This window comes from Ursus arctos, unplaced genomic scaffold (genome assembly GCF_023065955.2).
Source record: "Ursus arctos isolate Adak ecotype North America unplaced genomic scaffold, UrsArc2.0 scaffold_16, whole genome shotgun sequence".
Classification (NCBI taxonomy): domain Eukaryota; kingdom Metazoa; phylum Chordata; class Mammalia; order Carnivora; family Ursidae; genus Ursus; species Ursus arctos.
This window is the reverse complement of record NW_026622830.1, coordinates 33866214-33890425: the sequence shown is the minus strand read 5'-3', so window position 1 is coordinate 33890425 and position 24212 is coordinate 33866214. Positions and strand designations below refer to the sequence as shown.

General features: G+C 41.5%; 1 protein-coding gene across 13 annotated transcripts in view; it reads right to left on the bottom strand.

The window, feature by feature from the left end:
- PLCB4 (phospholipase C beta 4) overlaps positions 1–24212 on the bottom strand; it is a 400851-nt gene that overhangs the window by 52090 nt on the left and 324549 nt on the right. For all 13 annotated transcript variants that reach the window (XR_008959400.1, XM_044385683.3, XM_048222092.2 and 10 more), the window contains 8 exons: positions 23174–23264; positions 20681–20776; positions 15633–15733; positions 12447–12482; positions 9944–10085; positions 9220–9304; positions 8759–8883; positions 6801–6852 (listed from right to left, as the gene is read on the bottom strand). Coding sequence is in view for 12 of the 13 variants with exons in the window: in XM_044385683.3 (XP_044241618.1) it covers positions 6801–6852; positions 8759–8883; positions 9220–9304; positions 9944–10085; positions 12447–12482; positions 15633–15733; positions 20681–20776; positions 23174–23264 (728 nt within the window). In the remaining variant the exon portion in view is untranslated. The remainder of the gene's footprint in view (positions 1–6800; positions 6853–8758; positions 8884–9219; positions 9305–9943; positions 10086–12446; positions 12483–15632; positions 15734–20680; positions 20777–23173; positions 23265–24212) is intronic.

Here is a 24212-nt window from a genome sequence, read left to right as displayed (position 1 = left end):
AAAACAAAATACAAAGAATAACAGTGAAAAACCAATTATATGAGCTCTAGTTATTAAAACATGGAGAATACATGATACTCTACTTTATTGCATTTTAACTACTGCACTGAATTATGAGATCTGATGCCAAGGTGATAACTACGATTTCAAAGTACTGATATGCATAAAAATATTTTGTGAGATCTACAATAATGATATGAAAATATCTGTGATTTACATTGGTGTTAGAGTCACAGGTACTGTTAATATTACTGTGGATTGTTGTCTCTGTTCACAGTCAAAAGAACCATGAAATACCAGTTACAGGGAGGTGAACATAAAGATGTAATTATTTCTCTATTTCTAGACAGTGCGAATAGGCAAGAAAAGGAAATAAAAGGTATCTAGGTGAGAAAGAAAGAAGTTAAACTTCTCTTCGCAGATGACATGATCTTGTATATAGAATTTAAGGAATCTACCTAAGGAGTCTACTAAAAAGCAATCAGAGGGGGCACCTGGGTGTCTCGGTAGGTTGAGTGTCCGACTCTTGGTTTTGGCTCAGGTCATGATCTCATGGGTCATGAGACCGAACCCACACTGGGCTCCACTCTCAGTGTGGAGTTTGCTTGAAGGCTCTCTCCCTCTGCCCTTCCCCCCACTCACACTCTCTTTCTTTCTAAAATCCTAAAATCTAAAGAGTAAATCTCTAAAAAAACAATCAGAAGTAATAAATGAATTCAACAAGGCTGCAGGATACAAAACCAATATATAAAAATCAATTGTATTTCTAAATACCAGCAATGAACAATCTAAAAATGAAATTGAGAAGATTCCATTTACCATAGCACCAAAAAGAATAAAATCCTTAGGAATAAATTTAACAAAATAAGTGCATGTACTTTGAAAGCCGCAAGACACCGTTGAAAGATATTAAAGAAGATCTAAGTAAATGGAAAGACATCTTGTGTTCATGGATCAGAAGATTTATATGGTTAAGATGGCACCATCACCAAACCGATATACAGATTCGATTCCTATCCAAATCCCACCTGGCTTCTTTAGAAACGGACAAGCTGATCCTAAAACTCAAGGACCAAGAATAGCCCAAACACCCTTGAACAAGAAAAACAAAGTTGAAGGTCTCATAATTCTCAATTTCAAAACTTTCTACAAAGCAACAGTAATCAAGGCAGTGTGGTATTGGCATAAGGACGCACATATAAATCAATGAGATAGAGCTGGGAGTCCAGAAATAAATTCGTGTATCCATGCTCAGCTGGTTTTTGACAAGGATGCCAAGATTATTCAATGGGGGAAAGAATATTCTTCTAAACAAATGTTGCTAGGACAACTGTAATGGCCACATGCAAAAGAAGAAAATTGGCCCCTTCCCTCACATCATATACAAACATTAACTCAAGATGGACCAAAGACTCACACGTAAGAGCCAAAAATGATAAAATTCTTAGAAGAAAATGTTAGGATAAATCTTCATGACTTGGCAATGGGTCTTAGATATAACATCAAAAGCATAAGCAACAAGAGAGAGAGAAAAAAAAGATAAAGTTGGCTTTATCATAAAAGCTTTTGCACTTCAAAGGACACTATCAAGACAGTGAAAAAACAAGCCACAGAATGGGAGAAAATATTTGCAAATCATACGCTATCTGATAAGAGGTTTGTGTCTACAATAGGTCAAAAACAAACAACCCAGTTAAAAAAATGGACAAGTGATCTGAATACACGTTTCTCCAAATAAGAGAAACAAATGGCCAATAAGGACATGAAAAGATACTTGGTATCATTAGTTATCAGAGAAGTGCAAGTCAAAATCACAGTGAGCTGTCACTGCACACACATTAGGATGGCTATAGTAAAAACGTCAGATAACAGTAGGTGTCGACAGGGACGTATTAAAATTGGAACTCTCACACATTGTTGGTGGGAATGTGAAATGACACAGCGCACTGGAAGATAGTCTGGCAGTTCCTGAAAGAGTTAAACAGAGTTGCCACGTGACCCAGCAATTCCACCGTTGGTATATACCCAAGAAAAATGAAAATATATCTACACAAAAACTTGTATGTGAATGTTACAGCAGCATTATTCATAATAACCAAAAGACAGAAATAATCCAAATGTCTATCAATTCTGTGGCATATCTACTTAATGGGAAATTAGTTAACAATAGAAAGAAATGAAGTACTGGTATCTCCTACAACATAAACCTTGAAAGCATGATGCTAAGTGAAAGATGCTGGTCACAAAAGACATATTACATGAATCCATTTCTAGAAAATGTGCAGTATAGTTAAATACACAGAGAGAGTAGATGGTGGTTGCTTACGGCTAGGAATAGGGAGCAGGGGACAGTGGGGGGGACAGCTAAAGGGTATGAGTCTTCTTTGTGAGGTAAGGAAAATGTTTTGAAATTGACGCAACTACACAATGTCTGCCCCTTATGCCCTTTGATCACAGTCACATAATCTCAGCCAGATTCCATAACCACCCTGAACTTGTATCAGACAACTTCATCTAAGAAAAAACAATTTTTGTTACAAAGGACTATAACCACAGATAGAAAAATTCCATACTAATACGAGCACCAGATAAGGGACAAGAAAAGCACTTTCCCCCAAAACTCTGGGTTGATTTTTAAGTGTAAAAGAATCAAAGAGGGATCAAGTCTTTCCTATTTTTTAGGAGCATAACTTTTACTGATTCTCACTCTAGACGATGTCAAGTTTATTATCTTTTAAAATACAACCCAAAAGGAGTCTCAGGCGTGACATTTCTCCTTAAAGAAAAATGCCAAGTCACATTTTTGTGGTTTTGACGAAGTTGTCATTCGTTGCTATCTTCTAAGTTTGGACAAAAAAATGTTGAAGAAAATAAGCCCACATTCAATGTAGAAGTAATCATCAGTAAAGAACCTCCAAGGAACGACACCGATTTTTAAATCAAGCATATAGAGAGTTTCCAGAATCATTCAAATATTAAAGATGATTTTCAACTTTCACCTGTCTCCAAGAGAATGCAACCCTAAATACTAATTTAAAATCTCTCTAACTGAACAAAAGAGATGGTTTCCTAGATTTACAGAGAGCTGAGCTTTTTTTTTTTTTTTTTGTGGCTAGTGTTAGCCACTGGAAAATATGATGATACAGCAAAAGTTGAAGCCTTAGAATGGAAAGTAGATGAGAAACTGAAATACTACACACGCTACTTCAAGTGAAGCCGACCAGCACTGGCAAAGGGTCGGACCTTAGCTCCAACGGGAGGAAACGGATGATGATTCCGGCTGTCACAGGAGGGGGAGCATTTGGAGTCTAGTTACAACGGAACGAGGAATTCCGCCTACTGACAGCGGCAGGGGCAGGGCCGTCCCCAGATTCAGTACTCTCCATTCCCCGCAGCCATTTCTGAAGGGACCCTTCTCACTGAAAATGCAAAATTGTGATATCGATGATTTCCTGGTGCCAAAAACTTTCTTCCATGTTCCCTGCTTCTGTATCTACTTAGAAGAAAATGATCGAAAAGAAGAAGTGCCAGGGGAAAAGGGAAAGAAACCGGACTTCAAGTCTCCAAAGCAGGCAGCCTCAGTGTAATGTGTTGATTTTATATGCTTAAAAAAATACAAGAAAGCATAGGAGAAGTTTGACAGGGCCAGGAGGTAAGCCCCGGCTTGGGGGTGACACTGAGCCAGCTTGTCTCGGAGGAGTGTCTGTCTGGGGCCCAAGGATGCAGCAGAGGCTGCCACTCATTGGTGGCTGTGCAGGTCCAGGGACCCCCAGTCACTGATGGGATCTGTGTCGTTACACAGGGCTCTGAACGTAGAAGAGTTCTGGGGTTTCATGCTCTGCAGCCACTGTCTCGAAATGCTTACAAATTTGTGAACAAGGAGGCCTTCATTTTCATTTTGCATCGGGGCCCGGTGCAAACTATACAGCTGGTCCTGCCTGGTGTTCTTTGGTACAGAAAATAAATTTATTCTAAGCATTCAGGTCTGTGTGGTGAATGTGCGCATAGGGCAAAGCCAAGGACGAGTAAAGGGATCCAAAGATTTTCTGGGGCCTTTGCAGGGGTCTCAGAAGGCAAGAGAGGAAGGGAAGAAGGGCCTTCAGCCAGGTGGGTGAACAGCAGCCATAAGAATCAGAGGAGGGGGTCATAAGGAAGGACAGCCTATTTCATCACACCCGAGACGACATCAATTGTTCAACACTCCCCTATCTTCTTTACCAGCAGGAAAGCAAACTGGCTGATTGTTAACTATAACATATCATGGATTTCAAGACACATTCCAACTTGAGAAAGGTCTACAAAAAGTGTACATCTTTGAGTCATAAAGCATCCTACTATTTTGATATCGACCATCCCAATTTCCTCGAAAGCATGCAGACGTGAGAAATTAACTTGCTCTCTTTTGTTTCATTAGGAATTAAAGAAGTGCCTCCCATTTTTATACCTTTAAAAATGAGTTTGTCATAAACTCCTGCTCAGTTTCCTACTAAAAATCACACTTAGATGGCACAGCCTCCCAAAAGATCGGCCCAGAGAGCAGACAGGGATTCCCAGGTAGGTTCCCACTGTTTTGTTAGTGTTGATGGATTCAGAGGGCATCCATGTGCTTTGCAATGCTGACGTTCCCTATAAAACAGCTACCGTTTCCCACCCTAAGCCTAAAAGGTACCGAGGGGCTCTTTACAGAAACGCAGCCCTCAGGCACGCCAACAAGGAGTTTTTAACAAGTCCCTGCAGGTGGGTGGGTGAACGACAAGGGCGATGTAATGGAAGACAGAGCGTTCTAGATGCCCTCGTTCCATGGAAACGCACCTGCGTGGCCAGCCCTGTATCTACCAGCCGCGACACTCCATTGCGGAGAGCAGAGAAACACGACTGAGGAAGGTTTCTGCCCTCTTCCTGTCTGCGATGACCTTTGCCTCCAGGTGGGGAAAAGGGAAGGGTGGGGGGACAGTGACACATGACTGAACATGACTGTCAACACCTCTTCAAGGCAGGCTGCCCCACTGAGCAGTCCTATTTTTCTAGCCCCTCTGGTGGGACTCCGGTTTTCGGTCACATCACTCAAACACTTCAGTGTGGAGTTCAGGCTCCAGTAGCACCGTCCTTGTTGGGAAGGTATTTTAAAATAAGCAATGGTGCATAAAAGGAGACACTGATCATGTGAACCGGGGCAAAACAGAGAGTCCCGCAAAGAAACAGAGGGCATGCATACAACTCCTGTTGGGACCTCTGGATCTGGAACAGTCACCCTCCCTGCGGAAGTACTGGCAGTGGGACAGCTGAGGCAAGGAGGGCAAACTATAGTGTCACTGGGCCACATGGAAGGCTCTGAAGAGGGAGCCCCGGCAGGACTGGTGTGTCTGATATGAACCATCAGGGCTGGGCTTCAGCCTTGAGCTTTTGACCCCACACCACCACTGTCCCTTGCAGCCTCGCTGCCTCAGCTTGCCCCAGGGGCCCCCCCATCAATGTATGTGCACCATCTCCTGGTGATGAACGCTGTGCATTACACAACAGAGCTGAAAGAAAATGTAAAATGTGGGGGCACCTGGGTGGCTCAGTCGGCTGAGCGGCTGCCTTCAGCTCAGGTCATGATCCTGGAGTCCCTGACTCGAGTCCCGCGTCGGGCTCCCTGCTCAGCGGGAAGTCTGCTTCTCCCTCTGGCCTCCCCCCAGCCATGCTCACTCCCACACTTTCTCTCTCAAATAAATAAAATCTTTAAAAAAAGAATTCTAAAAATGTGTACTTGGCAGTTTTCTTTTGAACTACATAGTTTTTACTTCTTTCCGTAATCGACATATAACGTAATTGACGTATTAGTTTACAGTGTACGATTTGAATTCACAGCAGAGGAAAATATAACGTTTGTGCCAGCTACGTGTGTGGTGGGTCACTCACGGGTGGAGGTGCACTGGCAGAGAACTATCTGGCAGGAGGAAGAGGGGCGAGTGTGCACTCCGAACCCCTGACTGCTGAAAAATGTTATCCTGACTGGCTGTTTTTAGTGATAAAGATGAGGTATTCAACCAGGGAGGCCAAGAATTTCCTGACAGTAGCTATTATGGATGGGATGGACTCCACTGGATTCATTTAGAGGCTTGGGGACAGCCGCGTGGAGAAAAAAAAGGCCACACCGGTTTTTCCTCTACAGAAATTTAACTTCACATTTTCATTTAACCTTTCCGTGTTCCACTTTATGAAATTAAGAAATTAACATTTCCTAGTTCACTCCTTGGTTCACAGATTTTAAAGAATGCCAGTTAAGTAAACTAGAACAATATTCATAGCATTATTTTTTGATAAGTGCTACTTACAAGACATGCAAGAAAATCAAGACAGGATAAAGCTTTCTTCCCAGGTGTATTATATTCAAATGGACGCCCACGACTTCATTACATACTAAATCAACTTCATTCCTCTATTTGTCTTAGGCAAAATACATGTATTTATTATCTATGTTTCCAGTTAATGCCCAAATGAGCAGGGATCATTATCTGTTGTAGCTATAAAAACCTCCACCACTGAATTAAAAGCGAGAGAATTAAACTCTAGAGCGTGTATGATGAATTGCTTAAGTTATGGTTACAGTTTTCTTTTGCAAAATCTGCTTAGTAAACTGGTAGATGAAAAACGTATACTTGCAAATATACTCCATCTAGGGATTTCAATCGCTTCTATCCCATCCCTCAAACTCCGCTTAAATTGAGCAGCCCCTAATTAAAAATGACACAGTTTCATTACAGCTATAGTACAGAGTTCAGGAACACGGTGATAACAGTTTAAATCATATTACTCACCCGCACGATCCATTATACTCAAATTTTCCCTGATTCAATTGCATCGCTAAATCTGTCAAGAGACAAAAATAATTTAGCCTCTCATCTCCCTGGACAAAGAAGACCACGATGGGTGACTTTAAACAATGGAAATCAGATACTGATCTTAGGTGGAAAGGTCCTTTTTAACATTATAAGGTACTTCTGGGTCTATAGAGAGCGCACGATGCTCTTTCCTGTTGAAATCATCTCGTGTTTAAGTCAAACATAAAATGTGTTTTCAAAAAGATCATGCTAGAATTGCTTTAAAAATTGGATCCAATATATGAGTCAAATGATTGTCCAATTAGTGTTGAGAGTATAGATGTCCAACTGGGGAGAACGTGCCCTAAGGTCACAGAGAAAGGGTAGGCTGGAGACATCCAGCAGGGTCACAGGAGTACAAACTTGATTAAAAACAATAAAAAATAAACTAGGTAGTATCATGGAAAAATTAATGGCTTGTTCCTACTTTTAGACTTAGGGAGAATTCTTCTAGCGGGGTCTACACTGGCAGGGCACGGCTTATGATTTTCCTCTCGCAAGTGGATACAATCTTTTTTCATTAGCAAATTTCATTAGCAAAATGAAAAAAAAAAAAAAAAGAATACGGTCGTAGATTTTTCCCCCCTTCTTCAACATGTTGTGGTTGATCCTAATGTTATAAGATAAAACATAAGTTAACCTCGTGAATAAACTGGTTTAAGATCGTTTAATCCATATAATGGACTCACTGACAACTGGAAATACAATGTGACTCCCCCCTTCATTTAAAAAAAAAAAAGTAAAATCAGCAATATTCTCTTTATTTGGTCTCTGCTGGAAACACTATGTGATGGTAGTGGTACCCGGTCCTAGTTTACTATAGCAAGGATTGATGGGGATGCTGGGCAGACATTTGGCTCCAGCTTCTGGTCCCTGAGAAGGCACCACCAACGGGAGGGAAGTACAGTCAAGCCCACATTCATGGCGAGGGGATGGATATCAAAAAACCTTTCAATCAGTCCAGATAATAAGGAACAAGGGAGATAGAAACTCTGAAAGTATGGTGGATGGACTAGAAAAGGAAAATGCCCCCCAAATCAGGAAACATGGGAGGCACCCCCTCATAGAGCAAAGGACTGAACAAGTAAAGGTTTTTGTTTTGCTTTGTTTTGCCAATTTTAAAGACCAGGCTATGGAATTAACCACAGCACATGAATGGGTTTTGTGGCATATTTCTTACCTCTTCCAGGTAAACAACTAGAGCCCAGTATTTTTCTACCTCTAATCTTAAAATTGTGATCCTTGGCTCCCAAGTAGACTTTAAAAAAATTGTTGATGCATTTAAAAAATGTACTCCTCTCTTTCCAGGGAAGGGAACAGGTCACATATTGGAAGCCTGCCTTTGAGTACACTTTGGAGGACCAAGTTATGGATTGGTGCCTCTAAGAATTTATAAATCCTTACACACTGTTTTAATGGAGTCTACTCTAGAATATTCCGTACTTTTATGATGACGTGCCACTGTGTTATTGATATCTCCTGAATGTTAACGGTGGGAAGGGTACTTCGTAAAGGAGAAATGAGTCATAGTCACTGTACAGAGATACTCAAATGTTTCTCACTTAATCCTGTCTCTGGAAACAAAGATAAGTTTGATCCAAAAAGAAGAAAAATTAGAAATGTTTTGGAAAAGGGGACAATGTTTGGCAGATGAGTTGTGGTATTTATGAAAGGAAATTCAATTTAAATCAAAATATTGGTCTTCCACCCTCTGTATGGCTCTATTTTTGGTTTTTCATATCTTACCATTACATAAATCCAACATCACATTGTTTTGCCATATGTCTGCTTCCTTTAAAAAAAAAAAATGCCCACGGCCAACTGATGGCAATTGTTGGCACCATCCCGTCAAAGCATTCTCCTGGAATTTGAGGTCACTGGACATCGGTTCCTACCTGGGGTTTGATAGTTCAGCGAAACCATCTGGCAGCCAGCATTCCAGAAAATCTGAGGCATGTAATTACTGGAATCGACCCGGCCTCCCTTGGGGTAAATGCGGCTCATTTGCCGTTTGTTATAACTGTGTAACTTATCAAGGAGAATGGAAAAAAAAAAAGAGTATTCCAGAAGTAATAAATAAACAACAAAGATCTAGACCGACAATGACAAAGACGTAGCTATCAGAGAGCACGTTTCACGTCTCTAAGTGATGCGTAGGAGAAAAACCACAGTTCACTGCGTAGACTATAAAAACTATTCACATTTGGGCAGATTTTCACAGTGGCTGTGGTCTTTCACACACATTATTTTATTAGCTCTACAACCACAATGATCTATTAGCCATTTTTCTGTCTTAGAGACTCCTGCCAAACCCACAGTGCACCAGCCGTTCGTTCCGTTCACCGCATAAGGATACTTCACAAATTCAATCGCGTGTGTCTTCAAATAGCCCAGACCGACGGACTCATTAAAAGAAGACATGTTATAATGGATATTGCGCTCTGTAAAGAAAAATAAAGATGCACTCAGCAACGCTCCCATCCAACCTTGTGGAAGACAAGCAGTAAATAGAATTACATCAATTACATCCCAAATCACGAGGCTTTGGAGGCAGATGTTCCATTATTGTTATTAGCAGCTCCTACTTTCATTAACGTCCTGTGGATAGAGACAGCTGACTTAAATAGTGATGGATTAAATTTGGAGTCATTAAACAAATTATGTATATATATCCCACACAGCCACCCCTGAGATATGTATATTTGATGACAATGGTGGCTTCTCAAGCCCAAAAAATGATGAGGAAAGTTTAAGAACACTGTATACATTTTAGGAGGTCCGCTTTTGATTAAAAGGGGTCTTAGGAAAATAGAGCGAACGCAGGAAGCGACACTAAGCTCGCCTAGTGCTAAGAAATCCACAGTATCTCAGAGCCACCCTGTGGATTGTGTGCGGAACTACAAGGAATGCCACTGCACGCCAGGGACACCAGGCTACATGCATGGTCTATGACACGACCCAGGGTGAGGTGGAACAGGGTCCGTGCCCGGAAAAGGAAAATGGTGACAAGTCAGATCACAGCTCATCAGCATAATAAAGCAGACAAAAAAAAGGCAATAGAATTTAACCTTTGGTGTTACCTTCAGCCACATGGAAACCTTGGAACTTCACAGGCTGTGCATAGTTGATCATTGTAGACAAATACGGATGGATATTAGTGGTAGCACCTACGTATTTATACGATGCCATCCATGCCTGTTCATCTTCCACAGTGACCAGGCCCTACAAGCACAATGAAAGGAACATGCGTGTTGAGGACTTTCGTGGGACAGGTGCATGCTACAGACGTTCTCACTACAGATGCTTTGCACGCACACATTGAAGGATAAAGACCTTTCCTTCCTCAATTTTGCTACAGGATAATTTTAACAGTTCCTGTCTAGGGGTGCCTGCCTGCCTTAGTCAGTAGAGCATGAGACTCTTGATCTCAGGGTCCTAAGTTCGAGCCACACACTGGGCATGGAGCCTACTTGCAAAAAAAAAGTTCATGTCTATCATAACGCTTAATAATACAAAAGGAGATAATAACAAAATATAAGGCTTCTTTTACATTTTTTTGAGATTTCCAAAGGACTTTAAAATAGTCAAGAAAGTATACTGAGGTTCACAGCAATCTATGAAATATATAGCAGGTATTGTCATTTATGAAATATATAGCAGGTATTGAAATATATGAAATATATAGCAGGTATTGTCATTTATAATTTCATAAATTGTGGCACAAAGTGGAAAAACTTCAGGGTGTATCAGAATCCCCTGGAGGGCTTGTTAAAACATACATTCCTGGACCTCAACCTCAGAGTTTCTGATGAAGTGGGTCTGGGGGGGAGGCCCAAGTATTTCCTTTCGTCAAGCTTCTAAGGGCTAACGATGTGGCTGGCCTGGGGACCCTACTCTGCTCAACACTGGTCTAGAATTTTAGCCACATACACAAGTAGCTTAGGGTACTTTGTAAGAAAGCTTATTCTGAAGATAATCTGATAACCCACTACAGAGGACATGTCCACACTGCATTATTTTACATGGGGGGGGGGGAAGAAAACACATTATTTTGGTCTATCTCTTGGTAAATCAGAACACAATAAGCAACAAAAATAATACCTTCAAAATGATCCGCATTTTGTTGAGAGCTTTGAAAATCCGATGAAGACTTACTTCATCGGGAAACTCGGAGGATGAGGTCCAAGAATGTATGCTATAACAAGCCCTCCAGGGGATCTGATACACAAAGCTGTTTCTCCACTTTGTACCACGATTTCCTGCACGGACTGATACAGGTGGGTGAACTGCTTAGTCCATTCCTATGGACTATTCATTAGTTAACACAGTGGTCAGACTGTCTTCTCTGATGATTTAACAATCTGAGCATTCTAAACCATCGAACTGATTTCACCAATAAAACCTGAGATAAATAATCAAATAACATAACTTGTTTTTATTTTTAGTCATTTCTCTATATGTCCCGTCCACCCAAACAAGGGCAGAGGCCATGTCTGACCCCTTTCTTGGGTATTTAATGATGGTAAGTAACACCAGGACCATGTGTTGGGCACTGGGCTGAATTTCTGCACGCACAACTTCATTACTGCTAGTAATCATGTGGAGCAAGCATCAGAGGCCCGCCCGCTGACCATGTGAGAAGACTGGGGCCTTGGGGATTAAAGCAATTTGGTCACAGCGACTTAGCTAATACACAGCAGTGACCAAATTGCCAACCTCTGTTTGGTTGACCTCAATACCTTCTGAAATTCTAGAAGAGAAGTTCATGAACATCACGGGAGGGATTGAGATCAGACTTATCCATAACGACTCCAAACTTACTATGCAGACAGTAAGAGGATAGGTAGGGTCTCACGCCAAATAAGATAGGGCCCCACAGACAGCCAGACATGATTTTCTGAAGCTCTGAAGTATGGGAATCAAGTTACAAGGCAAATTTCTGTCTGCGACTGCCAGTAGTCTCACCTCTGTAATAAACCATTCGCATTTACTCAATAAAACCACTGTGATATCATGAAGAAAGTCAAAGAGGACAAAAGAAATGAAAAATGTAACTTCACTTATAATAAAGTCCATATCTAAGAACATCAAGTGAAAGTCCTAGAATGCATGCAGTGTGAAATTAACTACTGATCTTTTAAAATGCCAGGGTAGTTGGAAACAAGATCACCTTTCCAGAGTGCTGGAACATCTGATGACCTATTAGGTCACTTTTATTTTCAAATTCAATGTGTTGATGATTACGCACGCCTATTATAGGAATGAAATCTCTAATGCCAACTAAGTGCTTGACTGCACTAAACACTTATTTTTAGGAAAATCACCTTATTCACCTGCCCCAGTTTTGTGATTTTTATCAGGATTTAATCATTTCATCACTGTGAATAATTCTTTCTTTTGAAGGCTCTCGTAATTGGATGCATTAAGCATGTGAATATGACAAAAGTAAACCTGACATTCCATGGGGTGAGGCGGGAGGGCGAGACAGAGTTAACAATATTTAGTGCAAACTGCTCAATATTAGAGGCGCACATATGGCATTTTGCAAAGAAAACAAACTGCACGAGAAAATTATTTTCTTACCTTTTTGTTGATTTCATGTTCAAGGTCATCTGAAGCCTAAATTAGAGAAAGACAGTAATGTGTTTACTTCTCTAACGGGCAAATTTACTGGCCACATATATGTAAATATTTAAATAAATATATGTAAATATATGTAAGCTGTTATTCTATTTATTTGTGAAGGTGGGAAATGACTGATGACATAAAGTCATCAGCAAAATAAGTACTGGAAAGATACAGCCGCCTGACTTACATACCAGAAATAATAAATCTTAATACATCTCCCTCCTTTGTTGATAGTCTTTCCTATTTGGATGTTTCCTGACAGTGGTTTAATTATTTCGTCATGGCGTTTGGGAAATCATTTGATGTGGCCACCTCTCCTGATATGTAAAGGGCAGGCAAGCATGAATGGTTACTCAGTTCAACACTCATGTGGGTACTGATAAAGGATTTATGTGGTAGCATTAAGGGAGGCACTGAGTCTTAGTAGGCATCCAAGAGTCTCAGAGCAGTGGCAATACTCTCTATCAGAAGAGGGAAGGTGTAATCAAAGTGTTTCTTTGGCTTTGCTCTTCAAACACTCTCCCATTTTCTGCTACTACCAAATGTACGCACCTACCTGCATCTTAATCACTGTCTTCGGTGATTAAGAATCCTCGTCCCCTTCAAAGACCACACACACCCTCCCATCACCAGGAATGCCATCCATTCTCACCTTCTCCTGGAACTCACAGGCAGTTATCCTTTCTCTCTCTTGAAAAACTAATCTCTCCCTCTATCTGGCACCATTTCCAAAAGTTTGCAAACACGCTCCAGTTCATTCATTCTAAAAATAACACTCCCTTGACTCCTCAGATTGCCATTAGCTACCAGCCTATACCTTGCTTCCCTTTATAGCAAAACTTCTCAAAAGTATAGTCTCTACTGACTCACATCTGTCTGTTTCAGTGGCCCCCACCACACCATTGAAACCTCTTTTCAAGGTCACCAACGACCTCCATGTTGTCAGCAATGGACACTCTTGAGTCTTCTTACTGAGTTAATCAACTGTAGTCAAAAACCAACCACTTTGCCAGGGGCCAGCAGGTGGGAGAAATGGGGAGGTGTTGGTCAAAGGGGACAAACGTCTAGTTTGTTTATATTCTAGTTATAAGAGTAGTACGTTCTGGCGATCGAACGGATAGCATGGTGTCTATAGTTAACATTTTATTGTATACTTGAATGTTAGAGAGCAGATCTTAAATCTTCTCACCACACACATACACACACAGAGAGGTAATTACGAGGTGATAGATATGTTCACTAACCTTATTACGGTAATCATTTCATAATGTATACAGGTACCAAATCATCGCCTATACACCTTCGACTTACACAATGTTATATGTCAGTTATACTTTAATTAAGCTGGAGGGAAAAAAAAACCCACCTCTCTTTTCCCCTTCCCCCTGTTCTCTTGGCTTCCTTGATCTCATCGATTTCCCTCCTACCTCTCGGGCCATACGATGCTCTTCTTTTCTGGCCCACCTTCTCTGCCTCTTCCTTATTTCCGTGGCTTTAAATCCTATCTCCTGAATTCTCAGTTTATATCTCCAGCCCCACCTCTCCTCTAGTTCTAGATACAGGCGATGATGACTCACAATGGTGAAGGTGAAAATGACAACAGAGCAGCAATAATGAATGCCTTCATGGGAATGACCGTGTGCTAGGCACCACCGGAAGCTCTTGACACAGCCTAGGCCCATCCATCGACTCTTCATGACAGACCAGTGAGATAGGTGTTATCACCTTCATTTTTGCAGTTGGGAAAACCCAGGCACTGGGAGCTTCAGTAACTTACCTGAGGTTACACAGGTAGGAAATGAAAGCAGCGTCAGGGGTCAAGGCCACAGGTGCCTGGGTAGCACTGCCCCTGGAGTATCTCACAGGCCTCAAAGATCCTGTCCCACTTGAGACACTGAGTTCTTTCTCTTCCAGTCTTCCCCCTGTCCAACCAGCTCCTCAGACTCAGACCAGACAGTCCTCTTGCTTCCTCTCTCCCCCTCACTTGCCCACATTCAGTCCATCAGCAAGTTGGATCAGCAGAACTTGAACCCACTCAGTCCTGTTTCTACTGTCCGGTTTAAGCCTTGGGGGTCTGGCTGAGTGCAACAGCCCGGCCTAACTGCTTTTGCTGCGTCCACTCTTGCCCCCCTTCTAACCAGTCTCCATACGGTAACCATCGTGGTTTTTCAAAAACTCCTATCGGGCTGCATTGCTCCCTTCTTTAAACATTTTCAGTGGCTTCAGATTCCACTTAAATTAACATTTGAGTCTCTCATAGTAGCGTCCCAAATCCTGCATCATGTGGTTCCTAAACGCCTGTACAATCTCATCTTGTTTCCCTCTGCCCCTCACTCAGCCCACTCTGTTCAGTGTCTCTGTTGCTGTTATCCCATAACTGGGGCCCATCCTCTACTTCTGTGCATGGCTGGTTCCTCTTTACTTTTGAGGCTCTGGGGTCCTTATTCCCTCAACCTCATGATTCTCCATTTTAGCACTCGTTTTTGGTTTCATAATAGCACTTATCACAAACTGTAATTATATACTTGATGGCTTGTTGTCTGTTTCCTGTTCCCTTCCAATCAACTCCCATCAGACTCTAAGCTCCATGAGAGCAGACACTGAGCATGTTTTGACCTTTTGGGGTTGTTATGGCCTAGACTATGCCTGGCACATAGTAGGTACACAACAGCCACTTTTCTTGGCGGAAAGTTGGATGGATGGACATACTTTCATGTTTATTCTACATTAGGAGGGAGTGGAGATATCTAACCGAAAGGACTGGTTTTCTAACGAGGGCTTGCTTGGGATAATCGGGTGGGTCATTCTCTCAGTGACTTCAACAGGTTAACCTCTGTCACCAGGCTGCTGTTGGGGTCTCCCTATTCACCTATAATAATGAAATAAATCATATTACTTAAAGGATACTGGACAAACAGGTGATGGTCAACACTGGGCTTGGCTAATGAGCAACTCGACTATCCTTTCTAACTTATTATTGCGCATAGCTTGCATTCAGATATTGATTCTGCTCTCCCACCATAGAAGGAGAATTACAGGCTACTTTATTTTCTTGCGGTTGTCACGTTTTTAAAATTTCATAACTATTAGCTACTACCTCTTCTTGACAGTCATGAAGAAAAGGGACATGGCGACTCTGACCTTCTTGACACTATTGGCAACAGCCTCCTTGTGGCCCAAGTCATCAGCAGAAAGTTCGTTTCCAAATTTGTATTCCGGGTGAGCCTCCTCCTCTTGGTCAGCTGTGTGAAAGACAAAAGGGAGTCCATGAAGCCGGATTACTGCCGGTCAGACCTCCTCCAGAATCTTGGGCGGAGCGCAAACTCCTTCAGGGGGGAAGGAAGCTAAAAAAAGATGGGAACATTTAAAGATGCAAATTTTTTCAAGTAAAACTCTCACTAGCTCTCAAGGCCAAGGAGCACGTCTTGTTAGCTGTTATTTCTCTCGCGTCTAGCATGGCGTCTGACATGCGTGTTGCTTAATGCAGTTTTCTTAAGTGAGTGATGGTCTCCATCCCAGCACACCAACCGTACAAATTAAAGCTTCAAGCACTCAGGAATATCTGTGACTTACAAAGGGTGCTCTGATCTTCCCTGGCACTTAGGGAAAACACAAGGAAGATACGAGAAAAGGAAAATACACTGGATAATTCTTACAAAGAGACTAAATGTGTATTTGAATGTCATGGGCATAGTGACTTGTGGCTGGGAGTGGTGTGACATAGAAGAGAAAGCGCTTGGAAGGACTGGACTGCACCTGTAAACCACCTGTCAACCCTGGCTTGGGTTTCAGAGACTCTAGAATCATTCCCAGGGCTCATGCTAACTGGGAGACTGGAAGCGGGTGCTAAATAGAGCTGATGCCCCAAGAGCATGGCCCAGGCTGTGAAAGGAGGCACAGGAGGACTCAGTCCACCAGTCCAGAAAGTGACAAGAACTCTGGTATCTTCCCAAGGCTGGTATCCTCCCAAGGCCGTCGGTGGAAAAAGAATCACCTACATGCTAGTGTGAGATCTGGATTCCCCTGATCCCCACTTTCCAAAAAGCACCCAGGTTAGGAATTTGCCTAAAAGCTTGTCAGGGTCAGGAGAAACCCACAGGCCTCAGGCCAAGGCCAACACAAATCTACATGGTCACAATACAGGGCATGAGGGACCCCTACTGGAAAAAAACTGAAAAAATTTCTGAGTATGGACTCCTGAGAGCAGGAAGCAGACCCATAAGAATTGGGAGTTTTTTTTTTGTAAAGCATGTTTAAAATGTGCAAAGAACTCAAGAATAAGAATCAGTGAAAAACTATTTCATCAATTCTAACATGCATTTTTTTCACATAGTAATATTTCTGATGTTCTGTAATATGTTCTTCAATTGATACTCTCTTACAATTAACTGGAAGCATCTTCCTTTCCTAGTCATCATAAAATAATGGTGTCTTTCAACTGTGGTGTCTTATTTGGAATTTCTTGAGGGACTGCTTTTTGCAAAGTGTTATTCCGGACATGCAAAAAAGTGAGGCAAGACAGACAGACACCCTCCCGCTTTGGAAGTGCTGTTCTGATGAGTGGATGAGTGGAGGCAGATGGTTACAAAGAGAAAAAAAAAAGTAGGTCACATAGGCCTTTGGCAGGAAAAAAGGTTTTAAGGAGCTGGAATAGGTCTTTAAAAAGTCTAGTCCAGTGTGTCCACTTTATAGATGAGGAAATAGATTCAGAGATATGCTTTACAAAGCCAAGGTCACAGAGTAAGATATGGACCTCGATTTCTCTGGATTCTTAGCACAATGCTCTTAACGTGACACTGAGTTTCCATGACCACTAGATTTCCATGACCTAGAGTCTGTAACCAAGATTTTGAAACTTCCCGCCATTACTAGTAAATTTCCAGTTTATGTATCTCTTAGTCTAACCTGGCCAGCCAGACATAAACTACTTGAAGTCAAGGAATGTGTCCCATATAAGTAGTAGAGACCTTATTTTAAAAAGTTGTATGAAAAGGGGCGCGTGGATGGCTCAGTTGGTTAAGCGTCTGACTCGTGGTTTTGGCTCAGGTCCTGATCTCGGGGTCCTGAGATCGAGCCCTGTGTTGGGGTCCACACTCAGCATGGAGTCTGCTTGTCTCTCTCCCTCTGCTCCCCCACCTCTCTCTCTCTCTCTCTTTCTCTTGCACATGAGTTTGCTCTCAAACAAATAAAAAATCTTTTAAAAAGAAAAAGAGTTGTATGAATGAATGTTACCATCCCTTGACATACCCACAACCACATACAGTTTTGGCATTCCCCACTGCTTGTCACACAGTCCTGGAAGCCACGTGTCCGTCTGAATCCAAATCCTGCCTAATGAATGGGCACATGCTTTCATGGACTGAGGGCCTTTTTTTTTTCTACAGCCTCCAGGCAGGGCTACCCTTTTGAGCTATGCTTGGTTTCCTCTTGCCTGCTGTGTTGAAGTATTTAAATTAGACACTCTAGTCATTCATGTATAGTGGGATCATACTGTGATGCGGGGGTAATTACAGCCAACTGGTTGACCAGAATTAAGCGAGGTATCACTGAGGCAACCAAAGAACATATAACTGGTATAGCAGAAACCTGTAAACCCTTAAAAAGAAATCCAAGTGGATGATTTTGTCCTCTCAGCTAATTTTCTACATGTATGCTACCCCGCACAATTACTTCTGTTCACACTGAACAACATGGGAGTCACCGGAGCCAAATATTTTGTAGGAATAACGAGCATATGCATAAAAGGTGGGAAGTCCCCTTAAGGATGATAAGTGAAATCACACTGACCCTCATCTTTGATTAGCGTGTGTTCAAGAAATTTCACATCTTTGACATTCATCAGTTACCCTTTTTTCTCTAAAAAAGCTTTTAACCATTTTATGTATTTGTGTGCTCTTCATATTCCTGTATGTGAGAAGGGCAGTATCGCAAGGTACAAAAGGTCTTGAACCTGGAGTCAGGCAATTCTGGGATTGAATCTTCGTGCCATTGCTCACCAGCGGTGGGGTCATGTGCAGACTATGTTACCTCTCTAACCTTCAACTTCCTTACCTGAAAAATGAGTGTAACGATACCTATTTCATCGGGCCGTATAAAGATTAGATCTGGCAGTGATGTAAACTGCTTCGTTCACAGTTGGTACGACAACGGTGGTTGCTATTCATATTATTATTATTTTCCTTGTTAATTTGTTCCAGGATTCTGCAGTTTGTTTTCCTGGATTGGAGGATCTAGTAATGTCTAAAATGTTTTTAACTAGCATCTGTAAAACTTAACCTAAGTTAAAGAACTGATTTTACATGATATTCATCTTTTCAGATTTAGAAGTATTTTATTGACCTTTTCAAATAACATTTCTTTCAGTATTTTACTCTTGAATCATGTTTAGGTTTATTATTTGAAAAAAAAAAGTGAAATAATATCACTGGCATCACGGTTGATAGCATTTTCCAAAGACAGCTCCAAGAATATCTGCTCTCCTACATGCTCTTCTAGAATGTGATCTTGCCCCTCACCCACCCCCTCGAACCTGGGCGGGCCTTAATTTTGCTTTAACAAAATATAGAGGCAATGATGCTGGGCCAGTTCTGGGCATAGCTCTGAAGAAGTTTAACAGCTTCTGCTTTCTGCCTCTTGCAACACTGGCTCTCAGGGTGCTCCATCTAGAAACTTGGCCACCATGCTGTGAGAAGCACAAACCACGTGGAGAGGACACATGGGGGTGCTCTGGTCCTCAGACCCTGCTGAGCTCCCCACAACAACTGCCAACCACAGGAGTGGGCCATCTGGAACAACCAGCCCGACTGAAACTTCAGATGACTCTGGCTCTGGATGTCATCTGCCTGCAAATGCATGAGAAACTTAAGAGAGAAGCACCAGTGTGAGCCCAGATGCCCCACAGAACTAATCAAGTGTTATTTTAAGCCTGTAGATTCTGGGGGGGGGGGGTTGTTACACAGTAATAGATAATTGTTCCAGTCACCAATGAAATCATTCCAGGTATCTTCGCCCTCCTAGACACTCCCTGCCATATACAACCTATGGAAGTCAGTCAGTTTGTCTGTTCTCTGGGAGTGGAGTTGAACCCCTGGTTTGGACACACATCACACACCGTCATGGTGAAGTCTCTTCCATAGTGAGCCATTTTTATTAAGCCGTCTTTATTACTGAGATTAGTTTATTCTCACAGCTTTCAGGTTTTCACCTATACTATCAAACTTTCCTAAAGTCTACTCGTATATTTCAGATTTTCATATAATAAGTAGAGAGAGTTTCTGCAAGTGTTTCTACATTATTTAGCCCCAAACTACTACATAAATCCAAGGCACTGCCCAACCAATAGACACACAATGTAAGCCCAAGTCATTTAGCTAATTAATTTTCATACCACATAATGGGCAAATAATTTACTAAAAGCGTTCCAAACCTTTCAAAAGACCCATTTAAAACCAAACATTATGGCTGTGGCTACATGGCCCAAGTAAAACAGAAGCTAGTAACAAACATTCAAATATTTTAAGCAAGGCTACCTTTGCTAAAATTACCTACCTATATTGATAATTCTGGTGAGCTAGTTGAGAGAATTTGAACTTGAAATTTTAATACTAGCTTTGAATTTCTAGTTCATTTCATGTGTGCGTACAAACCCATCATTTACCCGAGGGTCCCTACTCACGTTCCTTTCCTTGTAACTTGTCTTACTACTATCGTCATTAACAACACTGAAGTTTATGTTTTTGTTTCCAGCAAGGGATTGCAAAATGTTCTTTTTATTCCAACCCCTTGCCTTCTACAGGAAGGATTCTCTGGCTGTGAATTTGGGCTGAGCAGCTGAATGCACAACAGGAAGGGAGATGACTAAGCCACAGAAATCTAGTGCCCAGGGAAACTGGAAGGAACATTTGGAAAAACACCAAAAAATACCAAAACGTGAAAGTTGGTGCACGAATACACACTTGACTATTAAGAATTAAACCATCACATTATATAAAAGAGTGCATGGAGACAAACTCATGTTTTTCTTATTTTAAAAAGTATTTTTCTGGCCGGCTCAGTTGGAGAGCCTGTGACTCTTGATCTCGGGGTCGTGAGTTCGATCCCCATGTTGGGTGTAGAGAGTACGTAACAATAAACAAACTTTTTTTAAAAAGTATTTTTGTGGCACGTAAATTAAAAGAAAACCAACTCACCACTTTCTATCTCCTCTTCATTATCGTCCTCTAGGATGCTAACTGGGGCAGTGGATTCTCCAGCTTCCATCATGCTTTTCAAAGCTTCGAGCTGTTCTGTTATTCAAAACAAACAGGAAGGAGATGGTGACAAATACTAGGTCACTCGCAAAGCCCTCCTAAGACTGACACTGAGAAGGGGTGTATTGTCTAAGCCCCCGGGGCTATGTTCCTAAGGCACCGTCTCACTCAGACCTGCTGGCCGGACTTCTCACGGGATGTGCAATGGCACATGGTCTACACTTGATGAAGGACTACGGGAGCGTGGGTGAAATGCCTGAAGTTCTGGTCCTAAGTTTGAAAGGAAGCCTCGGTGACTGAAAAGGATTTAAGGCTTGGTGACAAAGGCCCATGGTCTGGAGAGCAATGATGTTGAAGTGACGGAAAAGAGACAGGCACACTGGAGACTGATACAACTTCAGGAAAAAATATCTGTGACCGATCGACCCCAAATTACTATCCTCCTGTATAAAAAGCTCTTATACATCAGTAAGACAGACGAAAGAATTTTAAAAATGGAAAAACATGTAGACGCACATTATAAATAATGACATATCAAAAAACTAGTTACTAAAAACATTTAACTACCAAAAAACTACAGCCTCGTTTTCCTTCTACCAGTCAGACACACAAACATATAAGATGGCCAGGAGCCGACTATCCCCGGCAAGCAGGCATTCTTGTGTATTTTGGTGAGAGTGTAAATTGGTACAATTTTTCTAAAAGACAGTCTAACAAGATACGTCACAATGTAAAATGTGTACATGCTTTGGCCGACCAACTCGAATTGCACCGACTGATTCTGAGGAGAAGCTGTGCAAATGTACAAATGAACACTGCCACAGGTTTATTGTGGTTTTTACAGTAATGAAAATCCATCGATTTGGGACTGGTTAAATGGTAGCATATCTCACATAATACATTCTGCAGAGTGTTTCATACATTAGAAGTAAAGTTAGCACGTAGTAACTTTGGTAGGAACGTAAGTAGTATACTTACAATTGTATACAATTGTATACAATTCAATTGGTTGAATTAAAGATAATAAATTAAATATAATTAAATAAATTAAAGATAATAAAAAAATCAGTATATCCAGTAAAGTTAGCACGTAGTAACTTTGGTAGGAACGTTAGTATACTTACAATTGTATACAATTGTGTACAATTCAATTGGTTGAATTAAAGATAATAAAATCAGTATATTTAACATGATCCCAGTTTTATAAAAAATGTGTGTTTGTCTAAATGTGTATCTGTAGTACACGTATCTATATATAAAATATGGAACTCGGTGCTATTTTATTTTCTTATGTTTTTCTTTGTTGTTTTCACTTTCCTATAAGTGATAATTACTATAATTTGAAACTTAGATAAAGAAGGTGCGCGTGCTCTCTCTCTCTCTATACACACACACACACACACACACACATACATACACACAATGGAATACTTCTCAGCCACCAAAAAATATGAAATCTTGCCATTTGCAACAACATGGATGGAACTAGAGAGTATTATGCTAAGTGAAATAAGTCGGTCAGAGAAAGACAATCATCATATGATCTCACTCATATGTGGGATTTAAGAAACAAAACAGAGGATCATAGGAGAAGGGAGGGAAAAATAAAAATAAGACTAAATCAGAGAGGGAGACAGACCGTAAAAGACTCTTAATCATGGGAAACAAACTGAGGGTTGCTGGAGGGCAGGGGTGTGGGGGGATGGGGTAACTGGGTGAGGGGATTAAAGAGGGCACGTGAGGTAATGAGCGCTGGGTGTTACGTAAGACTGATGTATCACTGAACTCTATCTCGGAAACTAGTAATATATGTTAATTAACTGAATTTAAATTTAAAATAAAGGAAAAAAAATAAAATTTAGAATACCTGGGGTAAAAACACAATGCAACCATACCAATACTTAATGCTACCAATGCTACTTAATTCAATGGAATTGAGAGATTGGCTGAAAGAAAATATTTTCAAAGAAAATCTCCAGGGAAAATACAGGGGAAGTATCTATATAAAATCATTTCTCTCTCTCCACACATACACACATTCACACATTCACCTAGGACCCCTAGGTATGTACATCTCACGGGGCAAACTGCAAAGGGGAAGATTTTAATAGGACTTTAAAGCATGTTAAATGATAGAACGGTGGCTCCTTCTATCTTGATAAATTCTAAAATGCCTTTCACTTTCTTCTCATTTTGCCTTGGGATCATTCCAAATTCTGCATCCTATGAATATATGAATATGCTTTTCCCACTGCAGAAACCTACACTTAAATGTCAACGTGGCCACTTTGCTCTGAAAAGTATATGCAACACTTCTATGCTCCCTTCCACCCCCAAATTCGTGGTTTTAAAATAGATTTCATTTTAGACAGCTGAATTGTCCAAACACACAATGGGTATATGCTTCATCGTTGGCGTGTGTCTTTGACTTACTTTTTTCAACCTCAGGTTTCAGCCGTTTATTTTTGATGAGTATTTTTCTTTTGAGGTCATTGGGGGATGGTAAGGGCCTGCCTGGTTCAAGCTAGAGATAAACAGAAAAGGCTGAATTAATGATGTGCTTCTTCAGTTTCATTCCCAGCCCAGAGTGAGCACGGAGGCCTGTTATACAGCCCAATATCCACTAGATGGCAGTCAGACCGCCAACTTGACATCCACAGTCTCCCAGAGCTATGCAGAGCCACTCCACCCTCCCCAGCAGGAGCTGGGTCTGACCTGGGGTGCTGCTGGAGGGGGGGCTCCTGCTCAACTTCAGGTCTTGCTTCTTTTACGTAGTGGGTAAAGTACGAGGGGTCATTGTGATAGCTGTGGTCAGAACTGCTTTCCCAGGCAGAAGTCGAGTGTTCTCCTGATCCCCCCGAGTGTTAGGCTGTATTAGGAAGTCTGTTTACTCAGAAGGCTGATGTAACCCCAATACTTGGGACTGTGATTTTGTAGGTTCAGTAAGAGAATCAAGAAGGGAGTGGTCAATTACTAAAACCCGACCTCTACTGTGGTTTTGTTTGCTTGGATTTAAGTCTGCAAAGGCGGTGTCCTTTCCTCTCTTACCTCCGACCCATACAACTGTGCTGTTTCTAGTCACCCATTCCCCATTCTCCCATGCATCCATGTATGCACCTACCCGCCCCACCATCCACCCATCTTTTCCATGCATCCATTCATTTTTTCAAAGTAATCTTTATACTACTTATTACATGCAAGACACTATGCACTCCTGTGTCTGTGTTACCCCAAACAAAGCTCTTTGCCAAAATTCTGCTTCCTTCCGAAGCCTGTTGTAACTCGTCCATTCCCCAGTGAGCTCTCTTGAACCTGGATATCTCTAGTAAGTATTCAGTAGGTCACAGGCCGTCTTCCTTTGTAGCTATAGTTTTATCTGTGTGCTGTCTCCCCTACTCCCTCTCAAGATGGAAAGCTTTTTACTTCAGGGAGGTCTCACTCTCCTGTGTATTCACCTATGCTCCCCGCAACA